The sequence below is a fragment of the Pongo abelii genome, chromosome 18 (assembly GCF_028885655.2).
Source record: "Pongo abelii isolate AG06213 chromosome 18, NHGRI_mPonAbe1-v2.0_pri, whole genome shotgun sequence".
Lineage (NCBI taxonomy): Eukaryota > Metazoa > Chordata > Mammalia > Primates > Hominidae > Pongo > Pongo abelii.
The window spans coordinates 87014855-87042567 of record NC_072003.2 but is presented as its reverse complement, the minus strand read 5'-3'; the positions used below and the strand labels follow the sequence as shown (position 1 = coordinate 87042567).

Below are 27713 nucleotides of genomic sequence, written 5' to 3'. Positions count from 1 at the left end.
ATCTGCAGCCTCAGGCTTGGGATAACAACTCTCATCCTACTGCCCTTCCAGACTCAACTCAGGCACTGCCTACCCCCAGAAGCCTCTGCTGCTCCTTCAGGGACACACACACCTCCCCTGCTGCTCCTCAGGTCTCTGCCCTGTGATGCTCCCATTCAGGACCCTCACTGTGGCATGAGAAACCCTGAATTATTCCATACATCTTGGTTTTGCATCCCTGTTCAGACTCCTTATTCTTCCTGGTAGAACACAGGACATCCTATTTCTTGCATTTTCATTTTTATGTGTTTGTTTCTTTTTTTCTAATCTTCCACGTTACCGCAAATAGTCAGTGCTCAGCAAATACTTACAGGCTGATTCACTGAGGTTGGACCTGAGCTCTTCTGTCTTTGTTCCTTGAACACGGTCTGAACTTGGCAAATGCTTCTCCAATGACTGAATGAATCAAGCCAAGGAAAAGGGAGCAGTAAAAAGATGCTGAGAAATTAAGCAGACTGGAGGGTACTCATCTTTCTGTGGGTCTTTCTTCGCACTTTGCAATGAATGCTACTCATCAAATTGTGGTCCAAAAATGCCTCCCAGTCAGGACTGCTGGTATCACTCCATTATTCACTGCATTCAACACCATCGTCTTTCTCATATGAAACACTGGCAGTCTCTTAAGGAGCAATGACAAAGCCAACCACAAAACAAAACTGATCAAGGAATTAGAACAGGCATGTTTTAATGCTAATTATAAAGTGAGACTGACCTGTAGACATGAGGGTCTCAGGGAAAAACTTTCCTTTAACTACGTCCAATTCTAAGGTCTTGCAATGAAACAGGCATATGAAATAATGATGGTAAACAAAATTACCAAATACTACTGCATTTACTTGCACAATTCATTCATTCCACAAATATTTATTGACCACCACGTGCCAGCACCATTTTAGTCACTGGGCACACGACAGTGACCAGCATGGACACACACCCCTTCCTGTATGGAACTTACACTCCAGATCAGTGCTGCCCAATAAAGCTTTCTGCACTGATGGAATGTTCTGGATTTTCATTGTCCAATATGGTGGCCACTAGTCCCATGTGGCTGTTGAGCCCGTGAAATGTGGTTGGTACTGGTTCGTGGCCTGTTAAGAACCTGGCCACCTAGCAGGAGGTGAGTGGCGAGTGAGTAAGCAAGCAAGTGAAGCTTTGTCTGTATTTACAGCCGCTCTCCAACACTTGCATTATTGCCTGAGCTCTGCCTCCTGTGAGATCAGCAGCAGCATTAGATTCTCATAGGAATGCAGAGCCTATTGTAAACTGCTCATGCCAGGGACCTAGTTTGCACACTCCTTATGAGAATCTAATGTCCGATGATCTGTCACTATCTCCCATCACCCCCAGATGAGACCGTCTAGTTGTAGGAAAACAAACTCAGGGCTCCCACTGATTCTACATGATGGTGAGTTGTATTATTACTTCACTATATATTACAATGTAATAATAATAGAAATAAAGCACACAATAAATAGAATGCGCCTGAATCATCCCAAAACCATCCCTCAACCCTGGGCGGTAGAAAAATTGTCTTCCATGAAACTGGTCCCTGGTGCCAAAAAGGTTGGGGACCGTTGGTCTAGAGGACTCACCCATTGAGGCAGATGTAAAGAGAATGGTGGTGAAACAGTTTCACTGACTGATACAGACAAATCATTCCTTTGCCTGCCTTCGGCTGTGCACCTATGACCCCTGTTATGCTCCAAGAGAATTGAACACACACAACATATGGCAGGAATACACCTTAGACTTCAGAGCAACTTCTATATATCTTACTAAAGTCTCACCCTAGGCTGGGTACGGTGGCTCACACCTGTAATCCCAACACTTTGGGAGGCCGAGGCAGGCAGATCGCCTGAGTTAAGTTCAAGACCAGCCTGGCCAACATGGCAAAACACTGTCTCTACTAAAACACAAAAAATTAGCCAGGTGTGGTGGCGTACGCCTGTAATCCCAGCTACTCAGGAGGCTGAGGCGTGAGAATGACTTGAGCCCAGGAGGCGGAGGTTGCAATGAGCCAAGATCACTCCACTGCACTCCAGCTTGGGCTACAGGGTGAGACTCCATCTCAAAATAGATAAATAAATAAATAAAAACAAAAAAATAAAGTCTCACCCCCAAACCCACCTCCACAAGCTGGGAGCTGCTCTCGCAGTTGATCAGAAGAGGATGTGACCTCAGAAGACACTCACTTCTTCAGGAAGGACTGATAGGGCAGAGGTGAAAAAATAGGCAGGCATGCCAAGTGGCAGCCCTTCCTGGAGCATGGAATCCACATACTGACTGAGTAGGACCAGGCACACTTCTTTTTTTTCTTTTGAGATAGGGTCTGGCTCTGTCAGCAGGCTGGAGTGCAGTGGCACCATCTTGGCTCACTGCAGCCTTGACCTCCAGGGCTCAAGCGATCCTCTCACCTCAGCCTCCTGAGTGGTGGGACCACAGGCGTGCATCACCACACCTGGCTAATTTTTGTATTTTTTGTAGAGATGGGGTCTCACAATGTTGCCCAGGCTGGTCTCAAACTCCTGGGCTCAACTGAACCTCCCATCTCAGCCTCCCAAAGTGTTGGGATCGCAGGCGTGGCCCCCACATCTGGCGCAGGCGTAGGCACACTTCTGGTGGTTGAGTGTGCTGGAGGGCCCAGAACCAGGCGGTCACTGGCAAGGAGAGGTGGTTTGGCTTGAAGAGGATGCCTAGAGGGAAAGTGAGCCCAGCCGTCCACCCAACCCAAGCAGGCAGCCGGGAGCGCTCTCCAAGGTCCTGAAGGGACTGCCTCTCTTCTCTTCTCCTCTGCTCTCCAGACTTGGAAGCCAGCACCTTACTCAAGTTCGAGCCAGGACCCCAGTGCAGCGGTGGCTCCATCCACCACGTGGCCTCTCACAGCCAGGAAGCTACCAGCGGGGGAAGCGGCCAGTCCACGGAGACACGGACCAATGTGGAAAATTCACACCATCACCCTCTCCTCTAGTACTCACAAGTCTTTTTGTCATCTAAGGACACAAAGGGCGTTACATTCAACATTATTAGCTCACAGTTGAGAGCTCGTCATATTTAGAGTCGTGGAGGCTTGGGGAAAACAGGAAGAAAAAGTCTTGGAGAGGAACAGCAGAGGCTCCTGCCCCCACCCCCACACCCCACCCCCTCTTGCTCTCTCCGGCTGGGTGTCCTCAGAAGAGAAGGGGTCAGAGTTCTCTCTCTCCTTCTCTGTGTCAGCTGGGGCTGCTCACTCACTACTCCAGATCGCTGCTGTAGGCGGGTGCTGGTCCTCACTCCCCGGCCAGCTCATCTCAGGATTCCTCATACAAAGCCCGTCAAACGGCCTCAGGGCCGACGTGGGTAGGGGTGCCCTTCAGCCACATTTGTTTCTCAGCTATAACTGGCAACAAAAAACTAGCTGTTTGCTTCTTCCTTTCTCTTTTCACCTTACGGAGCCTTTCACCACCCGCCCCCCAAAGTAGTGGAAAGAGAATCTCGGAGAAAATGCTTTCATCTCCAACTGCTGAGGGCTTACTTCTTGTTTCTGAAATGAGTGTCTGTTGGCATAATCTCCGCACCAATGAACCTGATTCCTCCTAACCTGGGCACTCATTTTAAAAAGAATTTACTTGTTGCATAGTCATAGCCAAGCACAAAGCATATGCCCAATGGTAGTTTATTTTGTTTAGATGAGGGATTTTTCTCCCTAAAAGAGGCACTAACAGCATAAACGTGTGTTTAAAATGGAAACGAAGCACACCACTGCCTCTGTCATCTGAGCTCCCCGTTTACAGGCCTGGTGGAGATTCAGAGTCCTTGGCCAGTGGGGAGCAAGCAAGGCTGCGAGGGCGCAGTGGCTGCGTTTTGGGAGACAGAGTGGAAAATGTCTCCGGGTGGCAGGTGTTTTGTGCGCGTGTGTGTGCGCAGGCGCCTGGGGGGATCTGAATTCTGACTGTGGGTGTGTGTGATTTGTGTGGGTTGAGGAATCTGGGCCGGTGAACGGGACCTGAGTATGAGGGGGAGAGGCTTGGGCGTGAGATGACTCATATCTTTCAGGGTGTAGGAGGGCTTATTGGAGGGGGTAACTTTTGATTCCAGAGGTTCTGTCTACATAGCACCCGAAGGAAAGATCTACCTGTGCAGTGCAGCACAGGTGTGCATGGTGGGCCTCAGGGGGCCAGGGGTCCTGGGCAGGGTATGGGTTTGCCCATCTGTGCGTGGGCACTCACCTGCAATTCTGGGCCACTGTACACACAAGAGAACGAAAGATATAAAGGAGAGGAAAGAACAGGAGGTATTTTTGCACAGGGGCATTTAGAGAGAGATGTACCTGGCAAAAGCCCAGGCTCTGGGACGGCTGTCCGGAGTGTGACGCCTGCTGGTTCCTCCCAAGCCACACCCACTGGGAGCTTCCACTTCCCAGTGTGGAAAATGGGAATAACAAGAAAATCACCCTCTAGAGGTGTAAGAATTAAGGGCTATAATTCATTTAACACTTGCCACATGCTTGGCAGATAGTAAGTATCTAATGTTGCTATTTATCATCATTTACATGATCACCAGTCTCATGTCCAGATATCGGTTCTAATAATGATCATTGTAAGTGACACACATTGCCTGGAAACTGTAATGATAAAACTAATGGTAAATAATAATGTATGCTTACTATATTCCTGGCACAGCCACACACACCATTCTCAATTAATCCTCACCCCCCTTACAGGTATTGTTATCAACCTTTTGTAAAGATGAAGAAACAAGCTCAGAGAGGTTAAGTAGCCCACCCAAGGTCACAAAACAGGGCGTGTAGGGCAGGGATTCAAGCCCAGGATGCAAGCTGTGGTTGTGACTTCAAGCAGGTGTGCCTGTACCCCACACCCCCAGGCCTCACCATGCAGACGGTAGAAGCTACTCAGCTCAATCAGGGAGTACCCTAAGGGGAGGACACACCTGGAGGAGGAGGAGTTGGCACAGGTGTCCCCAGCTGAAATTCCACACCAATTCCAGCTACATGTGGAATACACTGGCCGCTGGTGCATCATTCATGAAAATCGCCATTTCCCCAAGTCAGCGCCGAGAGCTGGGCTAAGGTTCCGGAGCTTTGCTGATGGCTGCCCAATATTCCCCCACTTCTTGTGCAAAGAAAAAGTCAGAGTGGAGCCGGGGCCATTAACTCCTTCCTCACTGCGACATGGCTGTCACCACCCACCAGTTGACTGGGAAGGAGGCATGGAGGTCTCTGTCCCATTCTGGCGATCCCCACACCCTGCAGGCCTGGGGACACTCAGTGCCACAATCACCCCCTTCCCAACAGGAAACTGGGAGCCCTCCAGAAAAGTGGCCCAGATGTCCAGGCCCGAGTCCCCAAGACCAGAAGGGTCAATTCTATTTCCCGTCATGCCATGTTGCCAACCAAAAGGGAGAGCCAGCCATGAAGCTCCCCATCTGCGTCTCTGCCTGGCTTTGCCTATGGGAGAGCTGAGAACCGCATACCCCTTGAGAGGATGTTGACAATCTGGGCTTCTTCCGGGCAATGTGATGCGAGAACGAGGGGGGTTTGGTCCCAGACAGATCAGGGATCCCTGCAGCCAAAGGCTGGGATTCCTGAATCACACAGCCCAGGCCTTACTGGCCTCATCTGTAGAATGGACACGATCAGGCAGGACCACAAGGAGGGGAAGGGCTTAGGGGAGCAGGACGCTGAGGGAGCTGTCTGGCTGGAGTGGAGAGCCCAGGGAAGTGGACTCATGGAGAAAAACATCTCTCCCCTTAACCTGTCAGATCCTAAACTCACGGCCAGCCACAGAATCAGATCCTTTCTTCCCTAAAAAGTCACAACATAATCGCCACTCCTTCTCCCTCAAATGTAAGCTCCGTGAGGGCAAAGATCTGTGTCTGTTTTGCTCAGTGTGGTTTTTCCAAAGCCTAGGACACCTGGCTGTCTGCTTTGCTCAGTGTGGTTTTCCCAGAGCCTGGCACACCTGGCTCATAGCAAACATTCCATTAGTATCTGTTGAATGAAAGAAATGATTCCTCAGGACACTGGAGATGTCTGAGGAGCGTGGGCAGAGTGGGGTGCTCAGCCTCACCCCCAGATATTCTCGGGAGTTTCAGAGACAACGAAAGCCCTGGCTCCTCTCGTCCCCATGCCCTGCGTGAGCCTGGCCTGCACAGTCCTCCTGGAGCAGGCTCAGCCAGGAGCACCTCTGGAGGACAGGTCTGCAGAGCCTCCTGGCCAGAGCCTGGGGGTGATAGCAGCCCCCGGGCTCCAAACAGCCCAGCTGGAAGCGCCAGGCTGCCTGCCTGTCTCAGCCACCCACATCTGCTGCCCGGGCCTCCCTGTGCCTGCACGCGCGCGCACACACACACACACACACACACATACACACACACAGGCCCACAGCCTGGAACCAAGGGAGCACCGTCTGCTCCCGCCCAGCCCTCAGCGCCCCAGGGTCAGGGAAGCTCTCCAACCTGCTCCATGAAAACAACAACGGCACAGAAAAGGCCGCCTGAGACCGGGGCTGGGCACGGCTTTGACAGGCAGGAGCATTATATAATTAACTGCCCCAGACTCCTCCTCCTCTTCGGGTAATAACGAACCCTGCTTTTCAGTTGCATAAGCCAAAATAATAATTACTCTCCAGCCCCCTGCCACTCCTGGATGTGGCCGGGGAGCAGGTGTTCCGAGCTTTCTTCATGAGACTCGGAGGCAGCGAGCGGGCGGGGAGGACTAGAGCACATGTACGTTCAGGATTTTTATTCCCGGCAGAAGCACAAGTCATTGCTGCGTCTCACTCCCTTCCCAGGCATCCATGCCTGAAACAGGCGAGGCGCCTGAGGGAGGCAGGCGACCCAGTGCCTCTGAGGATGAGCTCCCACATGGGAGTGGACTGGTCGGGGAAGCCAGTTTGTTTGGGGTCTGGCTTCCAGGAAAGGACCGGCTCCGTGCGCGTCAGGTGCACTGAGGAGTGGATATCGGAGAGTCCGGCAGGCGGGCAGCTGCAGAGCCGGCCAGGGCTCCCTGCACAGAAACCATCTTACAGCAGCAGCAGCAACAGCAGCAGCAGCAGGCAGCTCCCTGGCTTCCGGCCCCGGCTCTGCCCCGAATGTGGTGGCATCTTAGAATGAAGGCACAGATCGATTCCCTCAACTAATGGTGAAAACGATGCAGCCACTGAAAGACGAGATTCCTGGGCTCTCACTGAGCAGATGGGCCTCCCTCCTCCCTCCAGCAGCCTGCTTCGACAGCGCTAGTCCGCGTCCAACCACCTAGAAGTGTATTGCCTGGCTGTTTTGGTTCGGGTTGGCATCCCCCGCCCCTAGCGCTCCCCATCACTCCCTTTCCCTTGGCTTGGGCAGATTCGGGGCTGAGGAAGGCCCTCGGGCGCCTCAGGAACACCAGAAGCGAAGCTGGGGCCTGATCGAAGGGCGGCCTCCAGGGTAGGGGGCAAAGCCAACAAGGGGAGGGGCCCTTCTCCCAGCCCCCTCTGCCCTTGCTGGGTTCCCCAGGGCCGCGGGCCCAGCCTGGCCCTTCCCGCAGGTCTCCGGCCTGCTGTGTCCAACGCACGGAGGCTCTGCTGGGCCCCGCCTGGCTCTGCCCCTGGAAAGCCCCCAGCACCCTTCAGCTGGCACAGGGGCACTGTCCCCACCAGGCAGCTGGGCAACCTGTAGCCAGGAGCCGCCGTAGCCTCCAGGGAAGCCCGGGAAAGGCCCCTGGTGCCCACGGCCCAACCGGAGGGCGCAGCTCAACTTCCCCAGAGATCCACAGAAGGGGCGCGATCGGAAGCAGTTCCCTCCAGCCCCGGCCCAGCCCGGCCCGCGGCACCTACCTCCGTCCGAGTAGGTCTCGGTCCCGTAGCCGTCCTGCAGCCCGTTGCTCCAGGTCCCTTCGTATTTGGCCCCGTTGCCCGCGCACTCCCGCACCCCGTAGCGCCCCTTGAATCCGTGCGTCCACTCGCCCTTGTACACCCACTTCCCCTTGCTCTCCAGGCCGATGCCGTGGCGCTTGCCCTGCGCCCAGGTGCCCTGGTACGTGTTGCCGCTGGGCCAGGTGTAGACGCCCAGCACCTCGAAGCCGTGGCTCCACGAGCCGGTGTATTCGCCTTGGCCCTTGGGGCCGGTGCAGACGCCATGGCCGTGCGCCTTGCCGTCCTCCCAGCCTCCACAGTAGGACCCTCCGTCGTCAAAATTAAACCTGCCCCCACTGGACATGCATGTAACTCGGTTCCAGATCCCGCAAACGGTGAAAACGGACTCAGGCGATCGACACAGCAGAGTCGCGGCCGCCGGCGGCCCTGGGTCGCGAGCGTTTTCCGAAGGAGAGGAGGACGCGGCCCCGGAGCGCGGTCTCGGGCGCGGGCGGCCGCGGCGCCGGCTCCGGAGGAATTTCAGTCAATCGGGGGCGATTATTCCTTTTCGAGCTGCGCCGCGGAGCCTGACCAGCGTCTCGCGCTCCCGCTGGAGACAGGACCGGAGGGGAGGGGGAGGGGAGGAGGGAGGGAGGGGGCAGGAGCGGCGGCGGCGGGGCCCGCGGCTCCACCTCAGCGGCGAGAGGGCCCCTCGCCGGCAGCCCCGCGGGGAGGGCGCCGCGCCGAGGCCGGGCGGGGGGCGGCTCAGGCCCGGGCCGCGGCCCCCCACCTGCGGCTGCCGCGCTGCGGGCGCCCGAGGGCGGCGGCGGGGCCCGCGGGCGGCGGCGGCACGGGCGGCGGCGCTGGCGGCTGCACCATATTGGGGGCCGCGGGCCGGGCGCGGGGCGGCGGCGGCAGCAGCAGCAATGCGGCGGCTCGGGCGGCGGTGGCGGCGGCGTGCGCTCCGGGCCCGGCTCGCGCGCTCGGGCCGCGCGGCGCGCGCCCGCACCCCGCCCGCCCGCGCGCCCCCGCCCGCCCCCGCCCCCGCCCCCGCCCCCGGAGCGCGGCGGTCCCAAGAGGGGCGCGGCCCGGCCGGCTAGGGCGCGGCGCGCGGGCGGGGACCCCGGGCGCCCCGCCCTCCGCGCCCCCCGCCCCGCGCTTCCCGCCCTGGACTTCCCAGGGGCCCCTGTCGGACTGGAAACCGGGGTCCAGCCGGGGCGCCCCCGCCCCCTCCGGGAGTGGGATTTAAAGGCACAGGAACTGCGTAATGGGAAGGCGCCTAGCACTCAGGGCGCCCTCAGCCCCCTCCCGGGAGCTGGGCGGTGAGGCCGGCAGGGCAGGACCTGCGAGCTGAACGCCCATACCCCTGCCCCTGCCCCTGCTCCTTCCCGCCCCCGCGCGTCGCCCCTCCCGCCGGGCTGGGATCTGCTCCGCCTGCCCCTGACTCGACTGAGGCCCTTTCCAAACCACAGGTGGTTTTCTCCGGTGACAAACAATCCTTCCTTCTTCCTTCCGGGCAGCCTGGGTCCAAGAGTGGGGGGAGGGGGGCTTACCCCAGAAAACAGGGATTTGGCGAATCCCTCTCCCCTATAAATTAAGTGAGAGAGTCGGGACACACGCATGTATCTTGGAGCAAAGTCACCCGAATTCCGTGCGCCCTGCGCCCTGGCCAACAGGTAGCGCCCCACCCACATTCGGGGAACGGTCGCGCTTTTGGGGAGCAAAGTGGGACCGCCATTCGGGCGTTTCTAGGTCTCTCTCCAGACATACTCTCACACTCCGCCCCCCTTCCCCGCCATAAGAGAGTGTCTGATTCTTGGATCCGAGCATCCTGGGACCCATTTGAAATGCATTTCCTGGACCATAAATCCTCAGGCAGAAGCCGGCGTCCCCAACCCTCCTGGAATGCGTACGGGAAATGGCAGCAGCCCGGTGCAGTGGGCTGATGGGGGTGGGGAGGCTGCCCAGGGTCCTCGCTCCTGAGAGTGTGGGCCGGTGACCGCAGCGCGGTGAGCCAGAAACTGCAAGCCAGGCCTGGAGCCTGAGATTAGGACAGGAGAAGAGGTGCGATTTCGAAGCGTCCAATCAGCCGGGAGCCCTGCTCAGATCTTCCCCTGTCCGAGAGAATCAGGATGGTCCCCACTCTTGGCTCACGGGGCTCTCAGGAAAATCAGCCCCTCCTGGGAGTCCCAGAGTTCAACCTCAGTCTCTTGCCTTGGGCACCAAAGTTCCCTCCCCAGAGTACCAGCAGCCAGGAGTACAGTCACCTCCTCATACACCCACTGTCAATGAGGGACATTTAGGACGGTCGGCTTTGTTTTGTTTTGGGCAGTTACAGTGATTCATTGAGCTTTCTAGTGCTGTCTCCCTGTGCCCCCTCTACAGAGGTTCTCTAAATGTCTGCGGTGGCATCATTGGACCAGCTACGTCTTGGACTTTATTGGAAGCTGCCAAATTGCTTTCCAAACACCTGGAGCAATTTGACCTCTCACCCTTCAGTGTGCCTGGGTTTGTGGTTGGTTCTCTATTTCCTGGCCAGCACTGGTGTCCTCAAACTTCTGATTTTCTTTCCATTTATTTTACTTTGTTCATCTAAATGGGTATGAAATAATATCTCTGGGCTGTTTCATGTCCATGAAAATTTCTCTGTTGTTAATGTATGGGCCAAAGGAACTGCACCTTGTCCTCAAGAGATTCGGGTTCAAACCTTGGCTCTGGGGCCCACCAGCAGTATGGCTTTGGGCAGTCACCTAATGTCCCTGAGCTCAGTTTTCTCATCTGTAAAATGGAGATGGCATAGTTACCATAGGGTTACCGTGGGGATTCAAAAGCTAGGCACCCAGCACTCAGTAAGCGCTTGGGAAGTGGGAAGTAATGTTACTGGAAGCCAGCCCCCCGGGGAGGGTCATGGATTCCTGCGTGGAGACGCCCAGCCCTCTGCCTGTTGAAATAAACATTGCCACCACTCGTATGTTCTACTTTTCATTTCTTCCATTTTATTTCCAACCCTTTTGCTGCTGAATCAGCAGCCCTCCTTCACACAAGCTGTGGATTGCAACTGAGATCTTATTGAAACACGGTGGTTGCTTCCAAGCAGTTACTGGTCAGCACCTTCCACCTTTGGCCAGTGTACACTCCGCTCCCTTGCAGTTCCAAGACCCCCACCTCCAAGTGACCCTCTCTCATCTCCTGCAGTCAGTTACTCCAGCGGGGACAGGCTCTAGTCTCTGAAATGCAGATATTAGAGGCATTTGTTCTGTGCAATTTGGAAATCACCGCCCCCCCCCCCCCCATAAACTAGGGCTGGCAGTATTGATTTCATTTTGGAGGAAACTCTCCAAGCCTATATACATAGTACTATCCAGCCATTTAAAAACAAAAACCAGGGAGAAGGATAAAAAAGCTGTAACCCACATGTGAGCCAGGCACTAGGATGAAGACAGCACATTAGTCATCTCATGGACTCAGGTGATTTGGAATTACACTCTCCTTTTTAAAAGAATCACTTTTCCCCACCAAGGTAAAGTGCCTTGCCAGAGGGAAAATAATGACTGGGCAGTATTCAAGCCCAAGTCTGCCTGGCCTTCCAGCCTGCACCCTTTCTGGCCTCCAGGCATGGGTCCTTTTGCCTGGTGCCTCTTCCCATGACAGTAGAGCTTTCTGGTCTCAGCTCCAGAGAGGCTTCCTGACTGCAGTGCAGAAAGAAAATTCCCCCTTCATCCCCACAAAAGCCTACTGATCTCCTTCAAAGAACTGAGCCACAATCAACTTATCTGTGCTTGCCTTCTTGTCTTTGCCTGTGTTTACCATAACACTGTGAAATGTCCACAAGAGCCCCCATTCCACGTGATTTCTTTCAGTGTGGTGTGGACACCCCTCCTGTTGAGGGAGTGCTTTGGGGGAGCAAAGTGGGACTGCCATTCGGGTGTTTCTAGGTCTCTGTTGAGAGGTGGGCTCTGCATTCCCTTCCCCTGAATCTGGGCCAGTGTGTGATTATCACAGAAGTGACAGGATGTGACTTCCAAGGTCAGTTCCTAAACAGCAACACAGCTTCTGCCTCATGCTCCTGGGGTGCTCAAGCTTGGAACCAAGTTGCCGTGATGTAAGGAAGCTTAAGCAGCCCTTGGATGTGCCAACACGAAGAGATACAGGGTCCTCCAGCCCACAGCTCCAACCAGACTCCCAGCCAGCAGCCAGCACCATTTGACAGCCATGAAAATGTACCATCTTGAAAGTAGACCCTTCAGACCCCAGGCAGGCCACCTCAGCTAAAGCCACATGCAGCTGAGACAAGCGTTCCCCATCACATCTTGTCATAATTTCAATTTTCTGAAAAAAAAAAAAAAGAAGAAGATTGTTGTTTTAAGCCAGGCATCACACAAACCATAACCCAGAGGCCAAATCTAGTCCACTGCCTATTTTCATAAACATAATTTCACTGAAGTACAACCATGGCCATTCATTTGTGTGTCTAGAGTGGCTTTTACACTGCAACATAAGAGTGGAGTCATTGTGAAAGACACCATATAGCTTGCAAAGCCTAAAATATTTACCATCTTGTTCTTTACAGAAAACATTTACCACTCTTGGCTCACGGGGCTCTCAGGAAAATCAGCCCCTCCTGGGAGTCCCAGAGTCCAACCTCAGTCTCTTGGCTTGAGCGCCAAAGCCCCCTCCCCAGAGTACCAGCAGCCAGGAGGACAGTCACCTCCTCATACACCCACTGTCAATGAGGGACATTTAGGGTGGTAGGCTTTGTTTTGTTTTGTGCAGTTACAGTGATGCAGTGAGCTTTATAGCACTGTCTGCCTGTGTATTAGTCTTCAAGGGCCATCATAACAAAATACCGCAGACTGGGTAACTTAAACAACAGAAATGTCTTATTGTTTTGGAGGCTAGAAGTCCAAGATCAAGTTTCAGGCTGATTCAGTCCCTGGTGAGAGTTCTCTGCCCAGCTTGCAGATGGCCACCTTCCCACTGTGCCTCGACCCAAGCCTCTCTCTTCTACTGGGCCCTACATTTCTGCTGTCAGCCAGTCTGCCTTATGTTTCTGCCCTCCATAGACCAGCTTTCTCTGCTGCAATCTGCTCTTCCCATCCTGACAGTCACTAACCTGGACTCTGGAGATCCTGATTCCTGAGTCTTAGGAGAGACATTCAGCCTGGGTCAGGTGTCCCTTTCTGACTCGATTAGCTGTGGTCAAGTAGTGGGGTCCAGAGTCCTCCCTTGTGATGGCAGAAAGATAGGATCAGCATTTCTAGTACAAGTAGAGGAAGCAAACTGAGCCAAAAATTGGGATATGGGGTCTGTCAATAAGACATGATTTAACGTTGAGAATGGAAGAGCTTTGAAAAAATGTTGAGCATGATTTTACTTCCTTACTTACTTACTAAGATCTAGAACTATCCATGACTCCAGACAGCGCTGTTACTGGTCATTCAATTTCCAGATGAAGATAATTATGAAAAGAGAGGTGGGAGGAAGGAAGAAGAGGGGGATAAAGCAGAAGTAATTTGGATGGATTAGCAAGAAGGAAAAATAAACTTTGTGATGGTGATGATGATATAAAGGATAGTGAAGATGATGATGTGTTAGTGATGATGATGGGGATGATGGTGGTGATGACGGTACTGGTGATGGTGATGATGGTGTTAGTGATGATGTGATGGTGGTGGTGGTGATGATGGTAATAATGGTAATGATGATGATGATAGTGATGGTGATGATGATGGTGATGGTAATGATGGTGATGAGGATGGTGACAATGTTGATAATGGTGATGGCGATGGTGGTGATGGTGATTGTGATGATAGTGATGATGATGATGATAGTGATGATGGTTATGGTGATGATGATGGTAATGATCACAGTGATGATGATGTAATGGTGGTGATGGTGATGATGGTAATGATGATGGTGGTGATGGTGGTGATGATGATGGTGATGGTGGTGGTAATGATGGTGATGATGATGGTGATGTGATGGTGATAATGGTGATGGTGGTGATGATAGTGATGGTGATGGTGGTGATAATGGTAATGATGATGGTGATGATGGTAATGGTGGTGATGGTGGTGATAATAGTGATGGTGATGATGGTGATGGTGGTGATGATAGTGATGGTGATGATGGTGATGGTAATGATGATGGTGATGATAGTGATGATGGTGATGATTATAATGATGGTAATGGTGGTGATGATGATGGTGATAGTGATGATGATGGTAGTGATGATGGTGACGATGACAGTGATGGTGATGCGGATTATGAAAATGGTGATGATGGTAGTGATCATTATAGTGATAATTGTTACATGTATGTGCCTGGCTCTGTGCTGAACCTACATTATCGTATCATATTTAATCCTAGAGCAACTTTATGAGGCTGGTAGTATTATTATCCTCATTTTGCAGATGAGGAAATCTGAAGCTCATAAAGGCCAACTCACTTATCTAAGGTGGAAGTGAAGAAGCAGTTGACAGCACAGCCCAGGCTTGCAGCCGCCACACTCTTCTGTCTCAAGTGTGTAAATGTCCCCTCGCTGGGAAAAAATGAGTTATCTGTGGCCAAGCCACATATTTGTATAATTTAATGAATACTTAAATAGTAAATGCCCAGATGATGACCACCCAGGTCAAGGAATTAGACATTATTGGAACCCCCAAAACCCACTGTGTGTCCTCTCCAATCATAACCTTCTCCTCCCTCCAGACAGAGCTATTAACCTGAATTTATGATCAACTTTGCTTTTCTTTATAATGTTACCACCTGTCTATGTGCATCTTAAGCACTGTGGCCTAGTTTTTCCTGTTTTTGAGCTTCATGGGACTGGAATCATACCAAATGCATTCTTTTCTGCCTAACATCATGCTTGAGACTCACCCATGTGGCTGGGTTCCTTAGGTTCATTTGTTCTCTTTGCTGTATAATATTCCATCCTATGAATATCTCCAATATGACTGAGCCCTTCTACTGTAGGTAGACATAAGAGTTCCTTATGGTTTGCAGCTGTTTTTATTAAAAACAACTGCTTTTGGCCAGGCACAGTGGCTCACGCCTGTAATCTCAACACTTTGGGAGGCCGAGCCGAGCAGATCATGAGGTCAGGAGATTGAGACCATCCTGGCTAACATGGTGAAACCCCGTCTCTACTAAACCCATAATACAAAAAATTAGCTGGGTGTGGTGGCGGGCACCTGTAGTCCCAGCTACTAGGGAGGCTGAGGCAGGAGAATGGTGTGAATCCGGGAGGCGGAGCTTGCAGTGAGCCTAGATTGCACCACTGCACTCCAGCCTGGGCGACAGAGCAAGACTCCATCTCAAAAAAAAAAAACCAACAAACTGCTTTCACTTTCTTGTCTGTGTATTCTGGAATGCAGGCACACATCTCTTTACTGCAGAACACTCATTCGCTCTCAGCCTTCACCATAAACACCTTCTCCAGGGGTCCCCTGGAGCCACTTTAGGTGTCTCTGAGCTGTCTCAGCACCCTGTGCACCCCCATTATAGCATATACCGCTCTGCCACGTAACCATCTTCTAACTCATGGTCTCGTCCACTCAAGTGGGGAGAGGTGAGTGCTGCCAGATTTATCTTCTTCTCTCTCCTCTCTTCTCCTCCTCAGCACCTGGCACAATGTCCGGCACACAGTAGGGATGCAATCGTTACATTTTTGAGTGAATGATAAATGAACAAACAAATACACGACTGGGAAGTCAGCCTCCTCTAAACATTTGTTGAATCAATGCTTGTCACATAAAGTGAAAGGTGCCGTCTGAAAGTGCTTTTAAGACACTCAGCTGTGGCTATTTCTGTGATCTATGTTTTGACCTTGTTTGACATGAGCTGATATTGCCAACACGGCACTTGGGGACGGCTTTAGAGAGAGTTACAGAGGTCCCACTCACTCCTTCCTGCTCAGCAGATGATGCCAAACACACAAAGACATCCAAACCGGGCGCGGTGGCTCACGCCTGTGATCCCAGCACTTTGGGAGGCTGAGGCGGGTGGATCACCTGAGGTCAGGAGTTTGAGACCAGCCTGGCCAACATGATGAAACCCCGTCTCTATTAGAAATACAAAAATTAGCCAGGCGTGGTGGCACACACCTGTAGTCCCAGCTACTCAGGAGACTGAGGCAGGAGAGTCGCTTGAACTCAGGAGGCAGAGGTTATAGTGAGCTGGATGGCACCTCTGCACTCCAGCCTAGACGACAGAGTGAGACTCCATCTCCAAAATTAAAAAAAAAAAAAAAAAAGAAAAGAAAAGAAAAAAGAAAGAGACATCCAAAGAAACGCTTCCCTGGATGGATTGCTTTTTTTGTTTTCCCTCCTCCTTGTCTGGCTCCCAGGGCTAACAAGTATGATTAAACCTCATTAGAATGAGGCGGCTAGTGGTTTCCTCAAGCCTTTGTCTTACCTACCGTGGATCTGACTCCCCGTGGAAGGTCACTTACCTACCGTGAATCCGTCCATCCCCGTGGAAGGTCACTTACCTACCGTGAATCCGTCCATCCCCGTGGAAGGTCACTGAGCAGTATGGGCAGCCGGAAGAGGTTCGTGAATCTGCTGGTTCATCCAGGAAGGCAACGACAGTTGCAGAGTCTGGGCAAGGCTTTGGGAAGGGGCTGAGCTACTCCAGGAGGGTGGTTGCACCCAAAAGTCAAAGCCAGGGTGAAAAGGCTCAGAAATTGGGTAGATGAATCCAAAAGTCATAACAGTGCACTGGAGCCCTGGCCAGTGTAGACCAGCTTCCTGCAGCGTGCAGGCCAGCACAGGCGAGTTCCCACCTGTCCCGTCAAGGCAGGTTTTCATCAGTGCTCACTGGCCTCAGGATAACGCCCGGTCTCCTTCACACGGATCCCAAGGGTCTCCCGAGCTGCTGTCTGCCGAGCCCTCCTGCCTCCCTGTCATCACCCCATGCTCCAGTTCCCATATCCCACCTGCTTGAGCTGGCTTCTGCCCGTACATACTCTGTTCCCTCTGCCTGGTCTATTCATTCAGGTCTCTCCTTCCGGGAAGCCTGCCCGGCCCCCCACCCCACCCAAGGCCAGGATGGGTGCTCCTGCCCTGCGCTCCCATCACCTCTCGGGCCATTTGCATCAGCGCTCGGCACCCCTGTGGCCGGGTTTGTGTCATCATCAGGGCTTGTCACTAAATGCTTCAGGCAGGGACCAGGTCTCCTGTGTTCATGTTCTCTCTCCGGGGCAGTAAGTGTCTGTATACACTAGGTACTCAACAAATGTGTGTGGGTAACCAAATGAATGAATATGGTGGTGAAGAATTTTCTTGGGATCACAGAGCAGCTGAGAGTAACGAGGGACTAAGGACAGCTCCCTTTCTCTCCCAGAACTTCCCCAATGTTGCCTTCTGCCTGGACGGGCCGGGAGGGCCTCGCCTCTTCCTCCCCTGTGCCAGCGCAGCCTGCAGGGGGCTTGGGTTGTCCAGGGACCACTCCCTTTTACTGGGGCAAAAGCACTCAGGTGTCTCTGTATACTCAGCCTTTGTGTGGGTTGGGCTTGGCCTGGGTGCTGACAACCTGTTTCAGACCCTGGATCCAGCAATACCTGAAGCCAAACTACCTCTGAACTGACCCATTTACCAAGGAATAGGCACCAACAAATTCCCTTTTGGCCTAAATCACTTTGAGTTGGATTTTCTAGCATTTGAAAATGAAAAACTTTTTCTTTTGAGACACAGTTTCACTCTTGTTGCCCAGGCTGGAGTGCAGTGGCGCAATCTTGGCTTACCACAACTTCCGCCTCCCAGGTTCAAGCGATTCTCCTGCCTCAGCCTCCTGAGTAGCTGGGATTACAGGCATGCGCCACCACACCCAGCTGATTTTGTATTTTTAGTAGAGACGAGGTTTCTCCATGTTGGTCAGGCTGGCCTCAAACTCCCAACCTCAGGTGATCTGCCCGCCTTGGCATCCCAAAGTGCTGGGATTACAGGTGTGAGCCACCAGGCCTGGCTGAAAATGAAAAACTTTTTAAAAACATTTATTGAGATAGAATTTACATTCCATACAGTTCACCTGTTTGAAGTGTACAGTTCAGTGTTTTCAGTGATTCATCAAGTTGTAAACTATCACCACAATCTCATTTTACCTTTTCACTACCCCGGAAAGAAACCCCATACCCTGCCAGGTGCAGTGGCTCACGCCTGTAATCCCAACACTTTGGGAGGCTGAGGCAGGCAGACCCCTTGAGCCCAGGAGTTAGAGATTAGCCTGGCCAACATGGTGAAACCCTGTTTCTACCAAAAACAAAAAATTAGCCGGGCGTGGTGACACATGCCTGTGGTCCCAGCTACTCTGGAGGCTGAGGTGGAAGAATCACCTGAGCCTGGGAGGTCAAGGCTGCAGTGAGCTGTGATGGCACCACTGCACTCCAGCCTGGGCGACAGAGTGAGACCCTATCTCAAAAAAGGAAAGGAAAGGACAGGACAGGAAAGGGAAAAGGAAAGAGGAGAGGAGAGGGAGGAGGGGAGGGGAGGAAGAAAGGAAGAAAGAGAGAGAGAGGGAGAGAAAGGAAGGAAGGAAGGAAGGAAGGAAAGAAAGAAAGAGGGCAAGCCCATACTCATTAGCAGTCCCTCCCTCCCCCTTCCCCCACAGTGCTCTCAGCCCCTGGCAGCCACTCACCTGTTTCCTGTTTCCCTGGATTTCTTAGTTCCAGAGATTTCCTGTGAATATAATTCTGTGATATGTGATCTTCTCTGTTGGCTTCCTTCACTCAGCGTGGTGTTTTTGAGGTTCCTCCGTGTTGTAGTGTGCATTGGTGCTTTCGTCCCATTTCTGTCCAGGTAATCTTCCACTGTGTGGCTGGACCACACTTCATTCGTCCATTCATCAGTGGATGAAATGTGGGGTGTTTCTAGTTTGGGGCTATGATGAACATGCATGTACAAGTGCTTGGGTGGACATACATTTTCAGTTTTCTTGGGTATATACCCAAAAGTAAAATTGCCAGGTCATATGGTAACTGCATATTTTACCTTTTAAGGAGCTGCCAAACTGTTTCCACTGGGGCTGCATCATCCTTCCTTCCCACCAGCAGCATACAGGGGTTCCAGTTTCTCCACATCTTCTTCGACACTTGTTTTTGTCTGTCTTTCTGATGACATCATCCTTGCTGGTGTGGGGGCATCCATCCAGCATCCGCGCTGGTGTGGGGACATCCAGCATCCTCGCTGGTGTGGGGGCATCCAGCGTCCTCACCAGTGTGGGGGCATCCAGTCGGGTTGTGATTTGCACTCCCTGATGATGAGAGGTGCTGAGCATCTTTCCAAGCGCTTATTGGCCGTCTGTATGTCCTCTTTGGAGAATTGCCTGTTCAGATCCCTTGCCCATTTTATTTTATTTTTCTCCAAGTTATTGGTAAATACTTTACCCATTTTAAAATTTGTACTTTTATTACTGAGTTATAGGAGTTCTTTCTTTATTATTTTATTTTATTTTATTTTATTTTTGAGACGGAGTCTCACTCTGTCACCCAGGCTGGAGTGCAGTGGTGCAATCTCGACTCACTGCAAGCTCCGCCTCCCGGGTTCATGCCGTTCTCCTGCCTCAGCCTCCCGGGTAGCTGGGACTACAGGCGTCTGCCACCTCACCCGGCTAATTTTTTGTATATTTATTAGAGACAGGGTTTCATGGTGTTAGCTAGGATGGTCTTGATCTCCTCACCTCATGATCCGCCCACCTCGGCCTCCCAAAGTGCTGGGATTACAGGCGTGAGCCACCGCACCTGGCTTGAGTTATAGGAGTTCTTTATACATTCTGGATACAAGTATCTTATCAGATATATAATTTGCAAATATTTTCTTCCATTCCGTGAGTGGTCTTTTCACTTTCTTCCTGGTATCGTTTGCAGCACAAATTTTTAATTTCAATGAAGCCCAATCTAAAATATTTCTCTTTTTTTAGCTCCTTCTTTGGATGTTGTGGCTGCAGGAGCCTGTGTGATACACTCACCTTCTTTGTGAGGATGCTCACCCGCATCCATCCTCCTCTGCTCCATGCCCTCACGGCCCTGTGAGGACGGGGAACACAGCGTGTGATGCCGGCCGCCGCCATTTCAGATGCGGCAGCCCTGCCTCTCACATGAGAGCTTTGTGCCCTGAGGATGGGACATGTGTTGGAACCAAGACATCAGTCTCGTCCCACCCCCATGACCTGTTCTTGGAGACAGTGACTCGGGAGCCTGGACAGACCAGGATAGACCCGGCTCTGAGACACTCCTGCCCCACGCTGTGGCCAGAGCTGATGGGATATCCGAGGGCTTCCTGGAGGAAGGGCTGGTCCCAGGGTGGCCATCAGGGAGTAGAAGACGTGGTTGAGGGGGAGGTTACAGAATGAGAGCTCAAGTGGAGCCCCACCCCTTTGGAGGCCAAAGACCGTGGAGCTCCCTTAAGCCTCAGTGACTCTCCCACCCCATGACGTCTTCTGTGAGCTCCACCTTATCCAAGAACATGTCTTGCCTTGGGCTAGCAGGAGTGAGTCTCTGCCCTTCACCAGGTGGGGAGCTGGGTGGGATCAAGGCTCTTCTTTCTGCTCCAACCCCCGCCCCACCCACCCTTGCTGCCCCCAAACCAGACCCTCCACCCGGAACATTCAACAGCTCACTCAGTATTCATCCAAGAAACGTGAAGTCAGGACTGGGAATGCAATCAAGAATAAAACGGACACAGACTTTACCTGTGTGGCTGGCGTGTGACACCACTGGGGAAGCTCAGTGCATTCATTTGGTCAGTGGCGAGTACAGTTGCTGATGACTTGAAGACCGGGTCTGGCTGGCAAGCAGTCACGTCAGTTTCAGAATCTCCTAACTGAATAAGAACTAAAGAATTTCTGGAAGCCCAAAGTGAGCTCTGAAGATTTGTGTTCAGTCCTGATGCTGCCCCTTGCTAACTGTGTGGTCTTGGGCAAGTCACACAGCCTTTCTGAGCCTGTGAGTTGTCACCTGTCAAATGGGAAGAAGAAATCACCCCCTCCTCTCTGCCCAGAATGAGGTTGTGTGCACATTGCGAATGTAAGTGACTGTCCCTGTTAACAGCAGCAGTCCCTCCTGTCCATGTACAACTGTGTACCAGGACTAAGGACTAAGCATGACTCCATTGCATCCACACAGCCCCACTTGGGAGGCAGGACCAGGGCTAAGCACGACTCTGCTGCGTCCACACAGCCCCACTCGGAAGGCAGGACCAGGACTAAGCGTGACTCCACTGCGTCCACACAGTCCCACTTGGGAGGCACCCCCAGGAAAAGGAAGAGAAGCCTCAAGAGGTGGGAGAGGCAGAGCCACTGGCCTAGGAGCTCTGTGTGTTTCCTGGAGAGTTGGGTAAAGAGAACATGAACGTATTACAAGGCAGGGTGGTACTCATGCCCCAAAGTAGAGACCAGGACGCCAGTCGCATAGACAGGCCCTGCACTCCTAGGCAGCCCCGGTGCTGGAGCTGGGATTGCCCCACTGCCTCACGATTGTAAATAATGCCATTGCAGGGACCATGTGCACATGGAGGCTGCTGAGGTGGGTGGTGGGGACAAGCGGTCTAGAAGCTGGCTGTCTGAATTAAACTCCTAATGCCACCTCATTCTGGCTGGGCAGCTGGAGGCTCCTTAGGGCCCCAGAGCCTCAGTTTCTTCCCTGTCAGAGCAGCCGCCTCCCAGGGTTGCTGAGAAGAGGAAACGGGAGCCTCCACCATGGCCAGGGTGCCATAACATCTGCGGTGAGCATGGAGTCACTCTTCCAAATGTTTCTGTGTGTGTGTGTGTGTGTGTGTGTGTGTGTGTCTGCTTCCTTCCGATAAATCCCAAAACGTAGAACAGCAGAGCACGTGCACTTTGCAGATTCTCTGTCTGTTGCCCGGTGGTTCTGTGTGTGCCAGGCTGCCCCACCTGCCCACATGCATCAGAATCCCCTGGACTCTTGTTCAAATGAAGGTTCTGGTCCAGGAAGTCTGGGAGGGGCCCAAGACTCTGCATTTCTATGGTGGTGCTGATGCTGCTGGTCTGGGGCCCACACTCTGAGTGGCCAGGGCCCCAGGTGTACACGTCTCCCCTTACCACCCCTCTTGCAGGAAGCCAGAGGCAGATGACAGCCCAGGGCAGTGTGTTCATGGCCAGGCTTGACATGTGGTCATCAGGCTGGAGAAGCCCATTCTTGGGACGCTGCCTGCGTCTGGGCAGGGCTCCTGCCTTCTCCGTGGTACCTGAATCTCTGCCATCAGCCACCAGTCCAGCCAGGCTGTTGATGCAGCCAATTCCTGCCAAGCTGATTGGCCCCAGGGAGGATCAGAGCCACCCGCTCTCCGTATGGAGACCAGGCAGTGAAGGGCCTGGCCGGAGGCATCGGGAAAGGCCGGAGCCCTGCGCAGAGGGGCTGGAAAGCTCTCCTGCAGCTTCACAGCCTGTGGGCCTCCGTTCCTGAGGCCGCCTGGCGAGCAGGCCCAGAGAGGATCGCGGACCAAGGGAGACCCCGTCTGGACGGCAGCGACCGTGCAGCGCTGCAGCCGCCTTCTCTCCATGGAAATTCCCGTGTGCGCGATTCCACACGCAAAAGGCTGCAAATGCCCGTGCACTCCCTGGGCTTGGGGGAATAATAACCCAACTTCTTATCCACATAGATGTTGGGGGGGAGACTGCAAAAGATTTAGTTTGTTTTACTTTTTTTTTTTTTTTTTTTTTTGAGACGGAGTCTCGCTCTGTCGCCCAGGCTGGAGTGCAGTGGCGTGATCTCAGCTCACTGCAAGCTCCGCCTCCCGGGTTCACGCCCTTCTCCTGCCTCAGCCTCCCCAGTAGCTGGGACTACAGGTACCACCACCACGCCCAGCTAATTTTTTTTGTATTTTTAGTAGAGATGGGGTTTCACCGTGTTAGCCAGGATGGTCTCGATCGCCTGACCTTGTGATCTGCCCGCCTCGGCCTCCCAAAGTGTTGGGATTACAGGCGTGAGCCACCGTGCCCGGCCTAGTTTGTTTTTTTGTTTTACTTTTCAAATGAACCATATGAAATTGTCAGCATTTGGCTGTTTTACATCTCTTAAAGGGCAATTTCACACGGTCCGATGTGAACCCTCCCAGCAAAGCTTCAGGGTAGTTTTTGTAACTACCGCACGCACAGGACGCATGATGCTGGCAGGCCTGTGCACAATCATTGTCACACAATTGCTGATGGCCTTTGCCATACACTCCATGGAACCTAAGATGCCACCAAGCGTAAGGGGGCTCTGGGCCCCTTTGCCTAGTGACAGCCGAGGCGAGCCGCTGACGAAGCTCTGCAGATTTGCAAACAGTTTGCTCTCCCCAATGTTTTAGGGCTGCTGTGCGTGCCCAGAGCCACACACCTGTGAGGACTGATTAGCTGGCCCAGCAGAAAGGGTCCCCCACCCATCCATGAGCATCTGCCTGCTGCAGGCAGGGGCAGTTCTTACCACCAAGGCCTTGAAGGGCAGTCCTAGGGGAGAGCCGTGGATGGGGGTGGGAAGAGGGAGGCCAGACTGCAAGCTCTCAGCGAGGAGAGGGTTCACCCAGGGGCTGGGGCTGAGCTGAGGCTGACCCCAGGAGATAAGGGCGCCAGTTCTAGCTGATGGAGGCCTGACTCACCTGGCCCTGCCCTTCCAGAAGGAGGCTCTCTGGGAGAGGAGGCTGGCTTCCCAAGCCGGGCCAAAAATGGCCACAAGAGCAAGAGAAAGAGACCCGCTGGGGGCTGTGTTGTGGTCGGTGTGTGGGGTGGGTGAGGGCTTCCCCACACATGGGAAGGTCTGAAGCTCGTGCTAGCACCAGGTCTAGTGGGGACACCTGGGCCTTCTTATCAGCTTGCTGGGGTTCTGGGGCAGAGAGCAAGGGGGCACGCGTGTTCACACGTGTGTCACTGAGGGAGTGTGACAGCCCCCGTGAGCCCTGGCACACCAGCATCCCCATCAACATGGGGGTGTTCAACCCGGGCCTCTCCCTACAGCATCCTCACAGCAGTGAGCCTGTCAAAATACACTCACGATTTCCAGCTATGAACAGTTCAACATGTACCAGACACCCCTGTACCACCCCCCAGATTTAACAAATGTTCATCTTTTCCATATTTGCTTCGGAGTGTTCTTTAAGGAGATGAAAGTTAGAGTTGCAGCTCTACCCTACCCACCCTGCCCCCCCGCCCCCCCGCCCCCCGCAGAGGTCACTCCTCCCTGAAGCTTTGCATGCCTCTCAACGCAGTTTTGCTCGTATGCCAAAACCCGGAAACCACGCGGCACGCGGGATTCGCGTAAAGGGCATCACGCTGTCAAATCCTTTAACAACTGGCTTTTTTCCACTCAATATCATGTTTTTGTTTGTTTTCTTTTGTTTTTGTTTTGAGACAGACTCTTGCTTTGTAACCCGGGCCGGAGTGCAGCTGCATGATCTCAGTCACTGCAACCTCTGCCTCCCAGGTTCAAGCGATTCTCCTGCCTCGGCCTCCTGAGTAGCTGGAATTACAGGCACCTGCCACCATGCCCGGCTAATTTTTGTATTTTTAGCAGAGACAGGGTTTCACCACGTTGGCCAGGCTGGTCTCGAACTCCTGACCTCAAGCCATCCACCCGCCTCAGCCTCCCAAAGTGCTGGGATTATAGGTGTGAGCCACCATGCCCGGCTGATGTAACATTTTTGGTTGATCAACACTGACTCAGGTAGCTCTCATCATTCATCTGAAATGTGGCACGGGACGCTTCTCCACCTGCAGCTACGCCACAGCTCATGCACCATCCTGCTTCCTCCTGGCAGACAGGTTGTTTTCACTTTTCCCTTACAGTCCTTGTTTTTAGAGGAAGAGCACAAGGCCACTCAGCCAGGAACTGGCAAGAGTGGGACACGCACACAAGGCTGCAGACCCCAAATTTCCCATTCTTGCCACATCATAGGCCAGAGTTTACACAGCAGCTCACAGAGCCTGGGTGAAACTACAAACCCCTGGCTGAGCGCACCCCTGGTGCTGGTTTTAAAGATAGGTCTGCAAATTCCTGGGCACTCTGCTCCTCAAGACGGAGAGCTTAATTCTCCTGCCCCTGAGTGCAGGCTGGACTTAGTCATTCACCTCTAACAAGAGATTACCGCAGACATGGAGCAATGTCGCTTCCGAGATGAGGTTACAAAAAGACCGTGGCCTCCGCCTTAGTGTCTCAGCCTCTCTCGCTCTCTGTGGGAAGCTGCTGTCACGCTGTGATCTGCCCTACGGAGTCTCAGATAGCAAGAAACAGACGCTTCCCGCAAGCAGCCAGCAAGGGCCTGAGGCTGGCCAATGACATGGAAGTGGGTCCCACAGCCCCATTTGGAGCCCCGTGACCCTGGCCCCAGCCAATGCCTTGACTCTGACCACATGAGGTCCCTGGGCCAGCACTACTCAGCCAGGCAGCCCCACATTCCCAACCCACAAAAACCGTGAGATGATAAACGTGTGTTGTCTTAAGCCCCCGAGGCTGGGGGTGTGTTGGGCATCGGCAGATAACAGATGCACACATTCAGCACAAAGAGGCCAGGCGAGGGGACACAGATGAACTTGGGCCCAGCAGGTTCCACCACCCACAGCCGCGAGACGTCTCTTCCCCATCATGTCCTGGCCTCAGAGGGCATGTGACAATACACACCCTGGGCCTGAGGCCGCAGCCACCAATGTGGACCCCGTCACAGTGTGCTGAGCCGTGCCCATGCCAGGACCGACCCCCAGCATGTCCATCTGCACAGGGATGTGGGGATAGTGAGCGCCTCCCTCTCGCAATTTGCCTCCCTCTCCCGGGCCAGCTGCCCTCTCTCCCCCGTCCTCTGCCAATTCCCTCGCTGCCTGAACTCTAGAATCAGCACAGAGCCAATCCCGGTTTGCAGGGAGCCAGCCCTCAGTGGAGCTTTCTTCCTGAGTCTAACTTGCTGACACCAAACCCAGCAGCCTTCGCCACAGGAGGGGTTTGGGACTGCCCCCAGTGCTGAGGGGCTTGGGAGTCAGACAGATCTGGGTTTCCCATCCCTGCCCACCCCACCCTTCTCCCTGAGCCTCAGGCCTCACTCCTCTCATCTGTGAAGTGGGATCAGTCATCTACCTACCTCCAGATGACAGAGATCCCAGGAGACAAAGCAGCCAGTACACAGGGCATGCCAGATCTCAGGTCATGGTGCAGGCGAGCTCAGGGATTGGCCAGGAGGCTCCCTCTTGCACCCCCTCCTGCTCTCAGGTCATGGTGCAGGTGAGCTCAGGGATTGGCCAGGAGGCTCCCTCTTGCCCCCACCCCCACAACCTCCTGTTCTCTGTACAAGGCCTTGCTGCTGCCTTGGGTACCACGCTGAGCAGCGCCTCTGTCCCCCGGGCCCTAGTGATGCCGATCCCTCAGCCTGGAATCCCCCCTGCTCCCTGCTAACTCTTTTTATTTAGGCAAAATTCACATAACAAAATGTGTCATTTTAACCATTTTATTTTACTTATTTGGTTTTATTTTTTAATTTTAGAGATGACATCTAACTCTGTCGCCCAGGCTGGAGTGCAGTGTGATCACAGCTCACTGCAGCTCCTGACCTCCTGGGCTCGAGTGATCCTCCTGCCTTGGCCTCCCGAGTAGCTGGGACTACAGGCACGCGCCACCACACCCTGCCTATTTTAACCTGAACAATACAGTGGCATTTGGTACATTCACAGAGTTGTTGCAACCAGCAGCACCGTCCATCTAGCACCAGAGCATTCCCATCACCCCAAAACATCACCCCAAAACACCCCGTCCCCGTTAGCAGCCACTCCCCCTTCCTCTCCTGACCCCTGCTCCAAGCCCCTGGCAACCACTCATGAGCTTTATGTGTTTATGGATTTGCCTATTGCAGACATTTCACATAAATGGAATCACAATATGTCATCATATTCTATGATTGGATCAGAGTTTCCAGGGCATGCTGCGGTGTGACTCAGAGCTTCTTTCCTTCCCGTGGCTGAATAACACCCCACTGTATACACGCTGTGTTTATCTGTTCATCCATGACAGACCCTTGGTAGTGTCCAGCCTCTGGCTGTTGTGGATAATGCTGCTGTGAACGCGGGTGCGCAGGTATCTGTCTGAGCACCTGTTTGAATTCTCTTGAGCAGACACCTAGCAGCAGAATTGCTAGGTCATAGGATGATTCTCCATATACTTTTGAGGAAGCACCCCCCGCACCAAATTCTTACCCGTCCCTCAGAGCTCCCTGCTGTCTGGCCTTTGTCCACCTCCTTCACATCCCTCCCCCACACTTTCCCATTCTACTTGGCTTTGTGGAACCTTCTGGATGAAGGGGGTAAACCTCCTGCAGGCAGGGATGTGTGCCTCGCTCCCCTGAACCCTGGCCTGGCACATGAAAGCCTGCACTGAGTATCTGTTCATGTGTGAATAGAGGACCACGTGTGGCCAACAGGTGTGCAGAGATGTCGCCAGGGAGCCCATGAATCTAGGAGCGAGGGCCACGCCAGAGTCCGGGGCACAGGGTAGTCTAGAAGTGCTGGGAGTTTTCGCCCCAGGAGCAGCCCTGGTCCAACAACAAACAGGAGTCAAGGTTTGCGGTTTGTCCTACGACTGCCCCCTGCCCCCACCCCGCAGCAGGACAGAGCCCCAGCTGCTCACTGCCACATCCTGTCTGGCTCCTTCCCTTCCCCACCGCGCACCCGCTCTCCCACTGTGCTTCTTGGATCTCCTCCCGACAGACTCTTTCTACTCAGATCCCAGCTCCCAGGGAACTAGCTCCCCCAGGGAATCCAATCTAAGACAGCAGGGCCAGCCTCTGGCCCAAGGGAGGAACCGCTTTGTCATTAGTAAGAATGAATAATAATTTAGAAGGAGAATGAATAACAAGTAGGAGACCTTCCCAAGGCCAC

General features: G+C 53.4%; 1 protein-coding gene across 2 annotated transcripts in view; it reads right to left on the bottom strand.

Annotated features, from left to right (window-relative positions):
• JPH3 (junctophilin 3) overlaps window positions 1–8850 on the bottom strand; it is a 102442-nt gene extending 93592 nt beyond the window's left edge. Inside the window, exons 1-2 of one of the 2 annotated variants that reach the window (XM_009251030.3) lie at window positions 7848–8850; window positions 6761–7287 (exon numbers count right to left, since the gene is read on the bottom strand). In XM_009251030.3, the coding sequence (XP_009249305.2) occupies window positions 7217–7287; window positions 7848–8229 (453 nt within the window). In that variant the 5' untranslated portion in view covers window positions 8230–8850 and the 3' untranslated portion in view covers window positions 6761–7216. Of the gene's footprint in view, window positions 1–6760; window positions 7288–7847 lie in introns of those variants that run through there. The other variant, XM_002826729.4, reaches the window with a different exon arrangement.
• Between the last annotated feature and the right edge of the window lie 18863 nt (window positions 8851–27713).